Below are 17600 nucleotides of genomic sequence, written 5' to 3' on the forward strand. Positions count from 1 at the left end.
TTTAACATATTTTAAAATGTAATTTATTCCTGTGATGGCAGAGCTGATTTTCAGCATCATTTCTCCAGTCTTCAGTGTCACATGATCCTTCATGTTGAATTACTGCTCAATAAACATTTCTTATTAATTATCACTGTTAAAGAAACAGTTGTGTTACTTAATATTTTGGCGTAGAACTGTGATAAAAAAATTTTTTACCATGATTTTTTAATGAATAAAAAGTTCAAAAGAACAACATTTATCTGAAACAGAAATAACATAAAGCATGGTCTTTACTGTCACTTTTGATCATCTGAATGCATCCTTGCTAAATAAAAGTATTCATTTCTTTGAAAGAAAAACAAATTCTTACTGACCCCAAACTTTTGAACAGTAGTGTATATCCAACACTATCTCACAACCAATTCGTACGAATTTGTACAAGTAAGTACGAGGTGGCTAATTCATACAAATTCGTACGACCTCACTCTTACGAATTTGTACGATTTGTCTAAACCCCAGTGACGGCTAGGTTTAGGGGCGGGGTCAGGGGTAGGTCATTCGCACAAATTCATATGAATTAGCCACCTCGTAAAATACGTACGAATTGCCGTGAGATCGGGTTGGTATATCCAATATCAACTGATATGGTAGTGACTTGTCATGCATCCCTAAATCAAATACACAATAATTGTAGCATATTGTTAAGCCTATGCAGTTAATAGTAATATTAGTACATTTCAGTGCTCGATTGTAAAGATGACTTGTGGGTTGTGAACTTGGAGGTATTTATTGGGTAGTATGTGATTATAAGTCTGTTTAGTGGCAAGGGAACTGAAGAATTTAAAGTTTTGTATATAGTGGAATATGGTGGAATCCTCATCAGAGGCTGAATGATTGATTGAGGCAATGAAGATATAAGTGTTGATGTAAACGTCAGCTCATGGGAGTCAGTGTACTACTCCTTACCTAGCCTTGACCAACCTTCATTGAGTTTGAGAAACCCTTTCCCTCACCCTCCCTCTCTCTCCAGCTCTCTCAAGACTAAAATCAAATTAATCATGGTCAGGTGATCTGGATGAGGACTATCGATTGCCATTTCTCACCATCACAGCTCTCAGGCAATGGACAGATGGATGTCTTTGCTACTTGCCTCACTAATGTGGCTTTTAATTGTGTTTTGTTAGCTTGGTTTTGTCCCTGCATGGTTATTAATGTCAGTGACATTTGGCTGTTGATGGGTTGGAAGGATTTGACATCCTGCCATGTCTCTCTCACTGGTACCTTTACGCCAAGATCCTTCATCAGATCAATCTCAAACTGCACCACCTCGTAGGGCAAACGGAACTGAGGAATTTCAGCAGTGCTGTGATCAAAAACAGGGAGACACACAAAACATATTTTAATATTTACAATTGATTCTTTGTGGCATTATATTTATTTAGTCACTAAGGATGCTCTGATCAATCAGTCTACTAAGCTCTGTTTTACTTTGTCGAATTGACAGCAGTCTTTCTATATCATGTTTGTGCCAAATCTCTTTGAAAATGAATAATGTCCAGTTGCTTTGGCACTGTGCAAATCGATGTCCACATGAACACCCCATGATGCATGTGAGAGGTATGGCGAATATGACAAGCTCGGCAGCATTTCAGTCTCTATCGTGCGTGAGTAAAATAGTAATAACGGGGATTACAAGGTGGTGTATAATTCAGACTTCTTCAGTAAATAACCTTTAGGAGAAAAAGGAACCTGTTCAAACCACACATGTGATCTCTCTGCACTCAAGTGTGTGTTCCCCTCATTAAAGCTCCAGGAGGAACGTAATATTACCAAAACACACACACACGCAAAAAGAAAAGACAGGTTATTTATAAATATAATAATAATACTAATAATAATGTCCGGTGTTGTATGTTGATATACACTACTGTTCAAAAATGATGGTGTCGGTCTCTTAAGCTCACCAAGGCTGCATTTATTTGATAAAAAATACAGTAAAACAGAAATATTGTGATTTAAAACAACTGTTTTTTATTTTAATATATTTTAAAATGTAATATATTCCAAAGTTGGCAAAGCTGAATTTTCAGCATCATTACTCCAGTCTTCAGTGTCACATGATCCTTCAGAAATCATTCTAATATGCTGATTTGCTGCTCAAGGAACTATCAATGTTGAAAAAAATTCTGCCGCTTAATATGTTTGTAGAAAATATTATATTTTTCAGGATTCTATGATGAATAGAACATTCAAAAGAACAGAATTTATTTGAAATGAAAAAAGTTTTACTGTCACTTTTGATTAATTGAATTCTTACTGAATAAATGTTTTAATTTCTTTTGAATCTTTCTGACCCCAAACTTTTGAATGCTCGTGCAAATATCTCATATTGAGAAACAAGATGAATAAGCCTGAATAATAACAAACAAATAAATAAAACTAATTATAAACAAAACTATTACATTTAATTACATATGTGTAGTATTTACAACCGGTTTGCCTATCCTTAATATACTATTAATAATATAAATAATATCCTAATACTAGTAACATACTAGTTATACAAATAAGTTCAATAGGTTGATCTGAATCTACTTGTTTATTTTTGTGCTTGTTTATTTGATTGACAATTAAATGACCTACTGTATTTTTGTAAACAAAAACCTAGACAGCTGTTTCTACATACAAGATAACTATGACAGGACATTGATTATGTTTTATTCTGCAAGACTGCAGTTCTCCACCAGCTAAGACCAGCATGATCTTTTCAGAATGTAGATAAGAGGATCCATAACTTCATATTTGTAGTAGTGCGTCATAACCTTTAGTTTAGCAGATGTAAATTCAGAAGCATTCACTTTACCTGAGCCCACCGATGTATTTCTGTTTCTCGAAGATGGTGATGTTGTCGTAGCCTAGCCGAGCAAGGAAGGAGGCGCAGCTGATGCTGGCAGGGCCGCAGCCAATGAGAGCGATCCTTGTGTGGTAGCTCTCTGGCATTTCCTTCGCCGGGGGAAGCTCTGGATTCCTGATCTGAGGGATGCCCATATTGCTGAACACCTGAGGAGAGCACAGGAAACTCCTAAAACAAACCTCGCCTTTATTCTGGCTCTTTCTCCTACTGGAGCAAAATACACATTTACACATACATTTCCCAGGCACTGTAAACTCTAATCAGTCTGCAAATTACAGTTCAAAGTTGACCTAGCCTAGAGCTTTTTACAGTAAAAGCACGGATCCGCTCTAGCCCAATGAAACAACATTACGCCGTGATTACCTTATTCCCTTTCCTCTCTTATTTAGCTCCAGAAAGCCTTTCAGGCCCAGTTTGCATCATCTCATCTCAACTGACTGTTTACCAGAAGCCGCCCTGGGCATACAGTATAATGTGATTTACTGTATGTGATGTACTGTACAGTTCCTGCTTTACGCTAATGCAGGCACTGGTCTGTGTATGTCGGCGAGCTCTTACTGAGGAGAGGAGGGAAGGCGAACGGTCGCTGATGGCCCTGTCTTGGGCTTATCTAATCAACAGGCTGATAAAAAAAACCTGGCCTTTCACATTTGAGAAGAGAGAAGCTGTCATATCTACGGTAAGAGGTGACAGAGGAGCAGCTGACGGGATGGTTCAGTTGGCGTTCTCCTGCAGGACTCTCTGGACCTCTTATGGATGATTTTTTTCAAAGAGGGGGGATGTGAAAATGGAGGGATTTGCTAAGGTCAGTTGAAGAGAAGATAAGACTGGGTCGTTCTACAGAAAAGCGTCCATATGTGGACATAACTTTTATGGGCAAGAATGCTAGCATTAACCATATGGGGAAAAAATTGGTTAATTTATTTTATTATACAAATAGAATGTTAAGTTGTATTCAAATTATTTATATTTATCTTACAAAAAATATGCTTAATTGGCCTGTCTGCATTATTTTTTTCTTGCTGTATTAGCAAATATATCCACATTTTGATGAAAACACAGCATGCCGTATAATCGAAACACCTGTGGAAACAATCAAGGAACAAATCAAGGTGAAAAAACTATAATACGTCAACCATGGCACATGAGACAGGAAGTGACACAAAAGTCCCAAGACAAACACAGGCTGCGTCCGAAATCGCGCACTCTTGAGTAGCAGTGTTGTTTTTGGCAGCCCTTTTAGTTTTAGTCTTAGTCTTTTGGACGAAAATGCTTTTTAGTTTTAGTCACATTTTAGTCATTTATAAACTTGATAGTTTTAGTCAAGTTTTAGTCGACGAAAACACAAAAAGGTTTTAGTCAAGTTTTAGTCAATTTTAGTAAAAAAAAAAAAAAAGTAGTCTTTAACAAATTAATTTAGGTTTACATTTACATTTACATTTATTCATTTAGCTGACGCTTTTATACAAAGCGACTTACAATTGCTATATATGTCAGAGGTCGCACGCCTCTGGAGCAACTAGGGGTTAAGTGTCTTGCTCAGGGACAAATTGGTGTCTCACAGTGGATTCGAACCCGGGTCTCTCACACCAAAGGCATGTGTCTTATCCATTGCGCCACCACCACCCCCAGGTTAAAAAGTATTGGAAATGGGCTTAGGTTTGACAGGTTGTAGCAAGTGTTGCAATTCGAGTGTTGTAACTCAATTCAATTTGAGCTACTACAACATTACACACAGATAAAGTGGTAACAGTGGAATCACTGTTTTACTCCAAAAAAGCCAGGAATAAAAACATTCTTACTTTGGCAATTGTGGCTTTATTATATAATTAGTTAAATAATAATTTATGTTATAATCTAAGTTATATAATAATTATATATTACTTTGTACCAATTAGCCTACTAAACTAATGCTCGGACACACTCGGTCTCTCTCGCGTACTCTCGGTCTCTCTCGCGCGCAGACACACTCGGTCACTGTCGCTCGCGCAGTTCGTTTCGCTTTTGTCCAGTCCGGCGCCTCATATCGAAGATGTGTGGCGAGTGACTAGCCGCAGCCACAGGTGTGTTGTTGTTGTGTGGAATCTGGTGCGCGGCATGGCGGCAGCCGGGTGGTGGGCGTACCCAAAACAAGGATAGGAAGCGGCAGCATTGCTGATACTTTTTTAGGTCAAAACAGACACATTTCACGCAAAATAGGCAGATATGACATGCATTGTGAACGTCAGACTTAAAATCATTTTCGTTCCGTCTCGTCTCGTCAACGAAAACTCGAAAACGTCTCGTCATGTTTTAGTCACCTTAGAGTCATTTTTAGCAAGTCATCGTCGCGTTATCGTCATAAAAAAAAAGATGCGTCAACGAAATCATTTCGTTATCGTCATCGTTGACGAAAACAACATTGTTGATTAGGTACTTATTTTGAATAGTGACAGCAGTCCTGCCGCTGTCTGTTTCTATACGTTAATCAAATTAAAGACAGAAAAAATTGCTCACCGCTCTTGACTGAATAACTTTAATACGGGTTCATCTATATTTATACAGTGAAGACTATGCAGTGATATTTTACAGTTGATTTCTGTACCTGAATATCTCATACACGCAATAACAGATATATTACAGAAAACCTGAATATCTAGTTAGACCTACATGAAAAACCTGAAAAGAACTGTTTATTTCATTTGCATATGTCTGTTCTGGTGTATTTATTTGTAGCATAGCTCATAATTTGATTATTTGTTCTTATTTTATTACTGATTTTAACAATATTTAACATTTATATGAGTTAGGCTAGTAGTTTTTGGTGTCATAACCTTGTTTATTAAGGTTACATGGATCAAAAACAACTTAAACAATAACTAGGCCTATTTTATTTTATTCATTTATTGGTGGGGCCAGAGAAAATTTTGGCAGGGCAAGTAAAAATTTGGACATACTTCTTTTGTCACAAACTGTTTTTCGCCTACTATACAGTAGGGAAGTATGCAGTTTCGGATGCAGCTGTCACGCTTTAAGTTTATTTGTTTGTTTTTTATCTGTTCTGTTCTGTTCTGTTCATGTCTGTTTCTCTAGGTTGGTTTTTCTAGGTTGTTAATTAGTTCAGTCTTGTTCAGGTGTGTTTAGTTAATTAGCTTCTCTTGTTTGCTGTCTATTTAAGCCCTGTGTTTCTTTCAGTTCATTATCAGTTCTATGTCATTACTACATTGGTTGTTCTGTTCCTGTGATTTGAGTTTATTTCTAAATAAAGACTGCTGCACTTAGATCCTGTTTCATCTCTTCTGCAACCAACGCTAACAGCAGCCCCATAGATCATGACAAAGTAACCGTTAAAAGTTTGGGGTCAGCAAGATTTTAAGAAATTAATAATAATAAAAATTCAGCAAGAATGCATTTAATTGATAAAAAGTCACAGTAAATACCTTTATGCTATAAATTACATGCTGTTATTTTGAACTTTCTATTTATCACAGAATCCTGAAAAAAGTGTCATGGTTTCCACAAAAATATTAAGCAGCACAAATGCTTTTAACATTTATAATAATTAATAGGAAATGTTACGTGAGCAGCAAAAAAAGACTGGAGTAATGGCTATTGAAATTAATCCCCATTAATAAATTACACTTTAAAATATATTAACATATAAAATTGTTTTTAAATGTTAATAATATTTAACAATATTACTGTTTTTTCAGTATTTTTGATCATATAAAATGCAGCTTTGGTGAGCATAAGTGACTTCTTTCAAAAACATGAAAAAAAAAATCGTACAGACCCCAAAATTTTGACTAATGTCATGAAACTCTAGAGGGCGCAGGATGATAGGTACTTTACATAAAATCTGCAAGCAATCACATCGTTACCGCACGGCACAAGCCTCTGCAGATCCTACAGCCAATGAGATTGCCTGCTCAACATTTAAATAGTCTGGTTCATTGTTTGATATAAGCTAGTCCACCAAAACCAAATACATTAACATTGGTATATTCAATAACATGCATTGAAATATGTATATACTGTCTGAAATGCATTATTTGTCTAATAGAATGTTTAAAATCAGTGTTTATAACGACCCAGCTAAGTCAATCATAGCAGAGACAATAAATACAATAAGTATTTACCAACAAATAAGCCCATATAAGCTAAATAAACAGGACAGTGCAAAGTAGTGGGATACTAGGCAGGCAACATAAAAAAAAAAAATCTCAATTCTAAAGTCCTTGTGTTCTACTTTTCCTCAAAAAGATTAAGAACTAAAGAAAAAACAAGAGAGCAAAGGCTAACTTTCTCTTTCTCCCAGAGCTTGTTCTTGATTTATACCTTTGAAAAAAAAGTCCATTCCATCAGAGAAAAAGACTTTTCCACTGACTTTTCTCAAAGGAACTAAAAAGAGCCTGGCGATTGTTATAGGGATGTGAGTGAGGAAGTGAAAGTACAAGACTTAGTACAAGACAGCAGAAAGAAAAGAGGAGAGCACTGAAGGAATAATTACATTAAATCACCATTAAAGTCTAAACAATAAGATTTGGACTTCCAGACAATATTTTTTCTGCATTACTTTCTTAGCTTTGAGTTCAGTTGAACGATTATCTGAACATTATTTGCACCCTCATAGTCCACAACAGACCTTTGACTTAACAGCAAAAAATCTGCAGTTTTAGCTGTTGCACTAGAAGAGCTCCTTACCTCAGTAGCAAACTGCTGCAGCCCACCAATATTGATGGGGCCTTCCTCAGAGGCATAGAGGTTACAGCCCCCCACACACAGATCAGAGGTGGGACACACCATGCCACAGGTCAAACCCAGAGGGTTATCGGACAGTATTGCCTTAGCAGCACCATAGTAGTTCTAGAAGACACACAAAAGAGCCAACGATAAACATGGACTCAAGCAGAGCTTTGGAGATTTTACCTGGCCGAATAAAGCCATGTAAGTGCTTATGCTTAACTAACTGAGAAATATAATACGCAAAGGATTATAAGATTATCACTTAAGCCACCATCAATAAATTCTGTTTGGCGTAGCTGCTGAGCGAGCAAGTTCAAGCGTTGTAATAGGTGTTACCTTGTTGGAAATGCTGGTGATGAAAGACTTGATATCCAAATTGGTGGGGCAGCTTTTCTGACAAGGAGCATCTGCACATTTCAAGCATCTATGAAAAACAATACATTTATATTTTGAAATCTTCACAGTAAAAAAAACAAAAAACATTTATACACAAACACAAAATAGGTACAGCAAGAAAACCTTAAGTCAAATAAGCTACTGGCACTGCTGATGGTTTGCAGCAGTAGATAATGGTTTGCCCTTTGTGTGGTTCGAAAAAGGAGAGCTGAGAACAAATGGCTGATGCTTGTTTAATCTTAGACATGTCTCTGCACCGACTGTGGTGAAGACTGATACCTCTTATAAATACTGCTGACTTCATAATGACCAGGGAACTCCATTTTGGTAGACAACAACATGCCTGCTTTAAATTATACATGGGATAATTTGGCTCTAGCCAATTAAATATTCAAGGAGGAACAAAATGCATGCAGCACATTCCATCGGAGAGAAAGAGTGGAACGGCTCTGGATATAGGTAAGGCTCGACTAGGTCCCTGTGAGCGTGAAATTCCAGTTGAAACCTAAAGCTAAAATATCATGGTTTAGACAAGACATACAACAAGGGTGCGATGGTCATAGTTCAGTTACCTGATTTTTGGTCAGTTTCACATAAATCTTTTAAAATGTTTTGGCTCATGGTAACCTGCCACTTTTTTTTTGCATTTCTGATTGATTGAGAGCAAACACATTCGGGCAAATGTCAGCGGGAGATAGAGGGGCTGCATACATCCATAATAAAAGGACCACATAAAAATTCTGGCTAAAATCTGCGGACAATCAATGTGGATTAAGCGAAGGGATGGGAATTGTTAATAATTTTGAAAAGATTTATTTTACTGATTCCAGCTCATGCTTCCATTTACCATTCTTTTTCCAAATATGTATTCCTTGCAAGAACTAAAAGAAATGCAGTATTTGTAAAAGTGGCATAAATCCGATCTAATAATTGGCCTTAACAACATATTAATTTTTTCATAAAATTCTGTACTACTGACAACACTCAATTTTGTCATATGAACAACCAGTCAGTAACTACACTGATTTAAGTCTCATCCATTTTCTATATTTCAGTACATACTACATAGGTTTGGTCTTGGCAGACTATATCTGCTGCTACTTAAGCTATGGCTGCTGCAGAGCAAGTACGACTTGCTTCTGTTAAATACTCAGAACATAAAATCAATTGAAACATGCTGCTGCTGCTAGAGAGAGGGAGACCCCCCATAACAAATCTAGGCAGGTGGTGCTGGGGAGGCGGAGGGCTAGAATAAATTATTTGCATGGAGCACAGAGTTAGTGTATTTGTTTGGATGCATCGTGGTTATGAAGGAAAATATTAATGGATATGTGAAATTTATTGGCTGTAGAAGTTACATTGAAACAACCAATCAGAACACTAATTCATGGCTAAACTATTCATTTTTAATTTACTAAAAACGGTTGACTCATTAGATTCATAAATTTAGGAAATTAACTAAACTGGCTGCTTTTGACTCTCAAATATAATCTGTTCTTACGCCCGTTTCACACATAGGGCCCTATTTTAACAATCTGAAACGCAAGTATCAAGCGCAAAACGCAAGTAACTTTGTGGGCGCTGTTGCTATTATACCGGCGGGATAAACGACTCTTGCGCCCGACGCAAATCTAAAATGGGTTGGTCTGAAGTAGCTTCATTATTCTTAGGTGTGGTTTGGGCGTAATGTGAAATAAACCAATCAGAGCGACATCTCACATTCCCTTTAAGAGCAGATGTGCTTTTTCCATGGCGGATTGCTATTGTAACGCGGATTTGCCAGGCGCGCGCCAGGAGCGGTTCACTGCCGAGGAGAGCAACGCTCTCGTCAGGGCCGTAAAAGACAGAGAAGTTACATTGGGGATGGAGAAACCCACCCAAATTAACTTCGGTTAAACAGGCGTTTGATAATTTGGGTAAATGTGTAAGCTAGATGTATGCTTTTATAATAAATTGTCTATCTATCTATTGTAATAATGTATGATTTGCAAAAATGAAAACTGCTGCTTCTGTGTAGATGAGAGAATCAAAGTTGTATGCGCGTTGTGCACACGCTACATTGATTATGGCCAAGCATGCGCCCTTAAAATAGCATATGAATAACATGCGCAACGCGCCACTGACTTTAAACTAGGTTTTTCCTGGTCAGTGGCGGAATTGTTTTCTAAACCTGCAAAATAGCATCAGGGAACGTTTGCGCCGGAACACGCCTCCTCTTTGCGCTGAACCGCCCCCGGGAGCTTAAATGCATTTGCTAGTTTACCGACGTATGTCTGTGGAGGGAAAAGTCCGCTGTGCGCGGGTGCAAAATAGGAATGATACATGCGTCGGTGTACAAAGTCAATTGCGCTGGGTGCAAGATAGGGCCCATACTCTTTTTGAAGTGCGTATGCGGTGCGTGCTGCGGTGCAGGAGCAGCACACGCTATAGTGCTTTCACATATACTGCGTTTGCAGTGCGTAACTGATCCGCGGCTGTACCACAAACACATTTACTCACTATTTGTATTTCAAATCCAGAAGTTATCAGCAACTTTTATTTTAAAAAAAAAGTTTTGTCAGCATTGCGATTCTTTTTGTACACATATACACTCTTTAATAGACGTTTCAACACAATTTAAAAAACGTATTATTCAATACTACTTCTATATAGATTTATATATTAAGTTGCTCAAGCAAGTGGTAAAATATTTAACCATGTAGCCTACTTCTATTAAAATTGAAACTTAAAATTGACAAAAACAGCCGACTCTCATGTCTTTTCTTTTGCATTTAAATTTTAATACAATAAATCTTGCATGTCACAAAGAACTTGTTTTTCCACCTCCATGAATGAGACAAGTGTTGTTCATTATATCACCTTGTTGAGGTAAATTGTAGTTCTCTTACGAGAGGTTCTCTCGTATTGCGTAAGTTGCTTACGCTACGGGTAAAGTTGTCTTTTCTCGAGATCTGTAGCCAAAAATTATCCTTAATTTTGTATTTATTGTCAACGCAGTGCGGCAGACAACAGACCATGGCAGGCTGTATGAGCATGCTCATTGGCTGTCCTGCGGCAACTGCAGCAGCCTACCAGTGAGCCCTGCGTGACGTCACGCCCAATGAGGGCACTTCTGTGTTCTTCCCCTGTGGCTCAGTGGCAGAACACTTGGCTATCGCGCCAGAGACCCGTGTTCGAATCCGGGCTCTGACAGCAAATAAAAATAATGTTTTTTATGAGCATATAATAATAATAATAATAATAATAATAATTCATTACATTTATATAGCGCTTTTCTCGGCACTCAAAGCGCTTTTACATGGAATGGGGGAATCTCCTCAACCACCACCAATGTGCAGCATCCACTTGGATGATGCGACGGCAGCCATATTGCGCCAGAACGCCCACCACACACCAGCTTACTGGTGGAGAGGAGACAGTGATGAAGCCAATCAGTATATGAGGATGATTAGGAGGCCATGATGGACAGAGGCCAAGGGGCAAATTTGGCCAGGATGCCGGGGTTACACCCCTACTCCTGATTTTTAATGACCACAGAGAGTCAGGACCTCGGTTTAACGTCTCATCCGAAGGACGGTGCTCTTTTGGCAGTATAGTGTCCCCATCACTACACTGGGGTGTTAGGACCCACACAGACCACAGGGTGAGCACCCCCTGCTGGCCTCACTAACACCTCTTCCAGCAGCAACCTGGTTTTCTCAGGAGGTCTCCTGAGCCATTAAAGCATTTTGCTCTGTCAGTCCCCTAAAAGGCGACTGCAGATGTGTATTTTGCACATCGCATGCCTTTGCACATCTCAGTAATGCTGAGAGGTCAGGGTATGCGAATCTTGAACTATCTGGACGATTGGCTGATTCTAGCACAGTCAGAGGAAGAACTGATCTCCCACAGAACTGTGCTTCTCAGCCACCTGGAAAGCTTGGGTCTCACGGTCAACTGACCAAGAGCTCATTACTGCCCAGTCAGTCAACCCCTTTTCTGGGCTTGGAACTGGACTCTGTGGCAATGACGGCCCGGCTGTCGATATAGCGCGCCGTATCAAGCGCCTGGCCGCGTCTTTCCAGCTGGACAGCGCCGCACCCCTGAAAACGTTTCAGAGGATGCTGGGTTATATGGCGTCAGCTGCAGCAGTGCTTCAGCTGGGTCTATTACATATGCGCCCCCTACAACGCTGGTTGAACGCCAGTATGCCTCGCCGAGCTTGGGCGGCCGGCGGCATACGAATCAGAGTGACTCAGAGCTGCGTTTCAGCGCTGAGACCCTGGTTAGCGGCCGATTGGTACCAGCAGGGAGTGAGAATGGGAGCCGTTTCACGCCGCAAGTTATCTCAACGGATGCATCCAACTTAGGTTGGGGCGCTCTGTTCGAGGGCAAACCAGTCTTTGGCCTGTGGTCAGACCAGGAAAAATGCCTCCATATAAACTGTTTGGAGATGATAGCGGTCGAAAACGCGCTCAAGCATTTCCTCCCACATATACGGGATCCCCACGTACTAGTCCGTTCGGACAACATGTCTGTGGTGTCCTATGTGAACCGACAGGGCGGTGTCAGATCCAGAAATCTCTGCAATCTGACGAAGCGCCTTCTAGTGTGGGCTCACCACTCGTTGCGCTCGCTGAGAGCCGCGCACGTGCCTGGCCACCTGAATGTCGGTCCAGACGGACTGTACAGGTATAACATTCCCCCGGGAGGATGGTCCCTGCACCCTCAGACAGTCCAGCTGCTGTGGCGCCTGTTCGGCAGGGCGGAAGTCGACCTATGTGCGTCAAAAGACAACGCTCATTCCCCAAGGTTTTTCTCAAAAGCGAGGATGCGTTGGCCCAAACCTGGCCCAGCCGCCCGCTGTATGCTTTCCCTCCGATCTCTCTGTTACTACAGGTAATAAAGAGGGTCAGGGAAAACACGCCACTCAGTGCTCCTCATAGCCCCGCGATGGGGGAACCAATTTGGTACCCAGAGCTAGTGAGGCTGTCGCACTAACCCCCCTGGCCGATCCCGGTCAAGAGAGATCTCCTTTCTCAAGCCGGCGGATCGATATGGCATCCCCACCCAGAGCGCTGGTCTCTGCACGCGTGGGTAATCAACGGATACCCGTTGAATTGTTAGAAGGGGTCATAAACACGATCACACAGTCTAGAGCTCCTTCCACGAGAAGACTCTACGCGTCTAAATGGTCAGTGTTCACTAAATGGTGCGCCACTAGGAGCATGGATCCACGCACATGCGGGGTCTCGCGGGTGCTCTCCTTCCTACAAGAGCTGTTGGACAAGGGCAGGTCCCCCTCCACGCTCAAAGTATATGTTGCGGCTATCGCAGCGTTCGCTGAGGCGACGCGCAGCCATGCAATAGGAAGAAATGAGCTCATTATCCGCTTCCTTAGGGGAGCCAGGAGGATGAACCCCCCGCGGCCCCCCTCGGTTCCTATCTGGGATCTTTCTTTGGTCTTGGAGGCCCTGAAAGCTTTTCCCTTTGAACCATTAGATTCCGTGGATTTGAAATACCTTTCGCTTAAAACCGTTTTTCTGATAGCTCTGGCATCAGTAAAACGCGTGGGGGATTTACACGCGCTGTCTGTCAGCCCTGCGTGTCTCGAGTTCGGACCTAATGACACTAAAGTCATCCTCAAACCGAGACATGGTTACGTCCCAAAAGCGATTGGCACTCCCTTTAGGGCGCAGATCATCTCCCTGTCGGCTCTGCCTGCATCTGACAGTGATGATAGTGATAACCTCCTATGCCCCGTCAGGGCGCTGAGAGTGTACATCACACGCTCCGCCGCCTTCTGGCGTTTCCGAGCAGATTTTCGTTTCGTTTGGTGGGCGCACCAAGGGTCTCGCCGCCTCGAAACAGAGTATGTCCAGATGGATAGTGGACTCAATCGCAGCTGCATATGCGTCCAAACACCTGCAGTGCCCTATGGGCATCAGAGCCCATTCCACCAGAGGCGTGGCCTCTTCGTGGGCTTGGTCTAGCGGGATTTCTATTCACGACATATGTATGGCGGCAGGCTGGGCCTCCCCCTCCACATTCGTGAGATTTTATAATCTGGAAGTCCCCGCCTTGCAGGCTAAACTGTTATCAGTCTAAGCGGGATGTATGTTCTGCCCATCTATTATGCGCAGACTACTCCTATATTACTAGCTTTTCTGGTAAGCTGCACTAGGGATAAAAGTCTCTTTATACAGACCGGTGGTTCCGCTCTGTATTTTTCCCCATCATGCGCTGATGTATTAGTGCGGGCCCGCGTTGCTGGCCGCCTAGTCTTCACTTGTGGCGCTAGGGCTTACACTTTTCATACATGGACCGGCGAGGCCGCTCTATATATTTTCCCTGTGATGTGCTTGTGTACTGTGCTGGCCCGCGTTGCTGGCCGCACTCACCTCGGGTTTATACACAGACCGGCAGTACTGCTCTGTACCCTTATGAAGTGCTTATGACATGTTGCTGGCCGCCTGTTCTCGCATGTTATTGCGAGATCTGAGAACCTCTCGTAAGAGAACGTACTCGGTTACCTAACGTAACCTCGGTTCTCTCTAGAAGAGGGAACGAGTATTGCGTAACCTGCCGTGTCGCGCCACGAGCTTATTCGCTTCAGTCTATGAAAACCAGAATTCCAGCCTGTGAGCCCCTCTTTTATACACGCTAGCCACACCCATTCTGGCGGGCCAGGCGCGTGGAGGGCGCGACGTCACGCAGGGCTCACTGGTAGGCTGCTGCAGTTGCCGCAGGACAGCCAATGAGCACGCTCATACAGCCTGCCATGGTCTGCTGTCTGCCGCACTGCGTTGACAATAAATACAAAATTAAGGATAATTTTTGGCTTCAGATCTCGAGAAAAGACAACTTTACCCGTAGCGTAAGCAACTTACGCAATACTCGTTCCCTCTTCTAGAGAGAACCGAGGTTACGTTAGGTAACCGAGTACGTTTTCTTTGCTTTACCCCGGTCTTAAAGTAAAAAAGATGACTGTGAAAAATAGTAGTATTAAATTAAATACATTTATGGTGAGATTACTACATTTTATTTAATTAAATGCATTTATGGTGAAATTATTATATTTTCATGTCAATCTGTGTTGATTTTGACCACGAACCATGCGCTGTCACTTTAATTCAGCGTGTGCAGCACAGCAAAAATAGACTCGCACCGCTCCGGATCTGCGTGCAGTGTGAAAGCTCTAACCTGTTAACATGGGTACAGAAAAAATTACGCACCGCAAACGCACCGCAAACGGAGTATATGTGAAACGGGCGTTAGAGTAATTTTGTTTTAGGAATTACACTAGTTGCACTGTATTTTGGATTCTCTAAAAATAATTGTTTTTTCTCGGCTGCCAACTATATTTACCAGACAGAAAAGCACATTTCCAAAGTCTCATGTCTCACAAAATCATACTTAATTGACATAACGAAAACATGGAATAAACTTAAAGCAATACATTTTATCATATTCTGTAGCATGGGACTTCAAGGGCAAACATAGAGTCAATGCTGTACTGCTTGAGAAATGAAAAGCTTAGGCCTTAAATGTAATTCAGTCAAATAAATATGCATTTGAAGTTCGCTTTCAAGGGCAGAATAATTCCAGTATGATCATTAACGGAGTCAGCTCTCCCTGTGGGCTGTGACTGAGATCTCTGATGGATGCTGCGCGTTGTTGCTACTGGGAGTTTTCCATTATTTAAGAATGGAGGCCGCTGGGATTCTCAATTATATCAGTTATGACATTATCTCACAACATTTATGCCTTAAAATATTTGCTTGTGTCTAATAATGCCACAATTCCGTTTTCTTGGCTAATTTACAGTACATACATCTTTAGCATTGCACACAGTGCTGCGCTGGAGGCACATTCACATTTTTTTCAATGGAAATTAGAATTTTTTCTGTTGTGTGAACGCAGTAGAAGCGCTAAGCTCTGACCCCTGCACTCTTAAATTCAGCACCTTGTTCCATTATTTATTTGCGTGTGTTGCCTGGTCTTAGCACCAGCCGGTAAATGAGCCGCAATGGGAGGTCAGACTAAACATGACCTCTGGAATATGCACTCCGCTCCAGCACTGTGTCAGCGGTAATACCTCATGTCACTACAGTGTCAAAGCGTTGTACACTCATTTCATTTGACAGAGGTCATATGTGACTGATGTTGAGGAAATATATGTTCTAGGCATCCGCTCATGTGGAGTGAAGTGCACTTGGGAATCTCTTGCTGTTAATTATCCTCAACAGAGAATCCCATCAATAATCCTAATGAACCTGATTAAGTAGAGTTGTCTGCAGTTAGCACAGCTGGAAGGAATATACAAAATACATAAAATGACAAGGGACTGTTTTTATTTCAGATATCTCTGACCAAGACAGTGTAGTTGTCAGAAATGTCTGTTTTTAGATTAAAAACATCCTAAATAACTCCTGAAATAAAACCATAATTAAGTGCTAGTTATTGCATATGCTTGAGAAAAATGTTTTATTAATAAATAAATACAGTGGTGAATAATTTTTTTTTAAGGTTAAAAAATAATAAACTCACTGAACAGACGGCAATTAAACTGAGCAATTTACAATTTCTATTTAATTTAGATCCATTGAGATCCAATTTAGATCCAGTCTTTCATGTTCAAGTTTGTGTTGAATTTAAATGTAAAAACGATGACCATAGTTCATCACAGTATTACATTTATAAAGGTCAAAATACACAAAACCTGAACTGTCCTCCTTTATAATTAATACTGTAACATTACAATTTTCAATACTATAATAATGGATGAAGTATAAATGTCTCCAGTTTTCATTTCAGAAATCTGGTCACTGCCTATGTCTGTAACTGCATGCAAACAAAGGCTATCTTTCAACCCCATAAGCCTGACCTACTCTACTCTTCCCTCTTACTACAGAAACAGAGGGCTTCCTGTAACATTTCAGTTTGCATTCTCTTTTACTTGTACAGTCATCCTTCACAGGGAAGCCCTCAGGATTTGCCTGAGGGATGATAAAAAACCTGACCAGCTGGGGAAAATATGCATATATAAAATTCATTACAAAAACATGGTTATTGTAAAACATTTTATTTGAAAGGATGGGGGGTGATATGGGAAGCTTTTCAGCGAAATACACTGACAACCGATTCATTGCGGTGCCAACAGCTTACACATCCATTATAGATTCAGCAGCACACACACATATATTTCTCACTCATTTCAATTGTGGAATAAACTGTGAATCAACAGAACACAACAAATTTCATAACAACAACAAGTGAGTTCTTGTGGTACAGTTGAACCACAAATCCTATAAAATTCCACAGATGAAATATAGTCCACGGGAACACTAATGAAAATACTTCTATTACTGTAAGCTATTTTCTAATTTAGTATGATTCTGATATGATATGATATGATATGATATGATATGATATGATATGATTGTTGATATGATATGTTTCATTTACAGTTTCCTTGATCCTTTGACATATAAGAGGTCCTTGTACCATTAAAACATCCTGCAAGTTTCATAACTCAAAACGTCCTCCTCATTATAAGACATGATGGTCACGCATAAATCATTTACAATAAATACTATTCCAT

The 17600-nt window shown here is 40.6% G+C and overlaps 1 protein-coding gene across 5 annotated transcripts in view; it reads right to left on the minus strand.

Annotated features, from left to right (window-relative positions):
* The window catches only part of dpydb (dihydropyrimidine dehydrogenase b), a 144777-nt gene that overhangs the window by 94938 nt on the left and 32239 nt on the right, over positions 1–17600 (minus strand). For all 5 annotated transcript variants that reach the window (XM_082172759.1, XM_082172760.1, XM_082172762.1 and 2 more), the window contains 4 exons: positions 7958–8045; positions 7580–7741; positions 2846–3042; positions 1264–1345 (listed from right to left, as the gene is read on the minus strand). In XM_082172759.1, the coding sequence (XP_082028885.1) occupies positions 1264–1345; positions 2846–3042; positions 7580–7741; positions 7958–8045 (529 nt within the window). The remainder of the gene's footprint in view (positions 1–1263; positions 1346–2845; positions 3043–7579; positions 7742–7957; positions 8046–17600) is intronic.

This window comes from Leuciscus leuciscus (assembly GCF_965113295.1).
Source record: "Leuciscus leuciscus genome assembly, chromosome: 6".
NCBI lineage: Eukaryota > Metazoa > Chordata > Actinopteri > Cypriniformes > Leuciscidae > Leuciscus > Leuciscus leuciscus.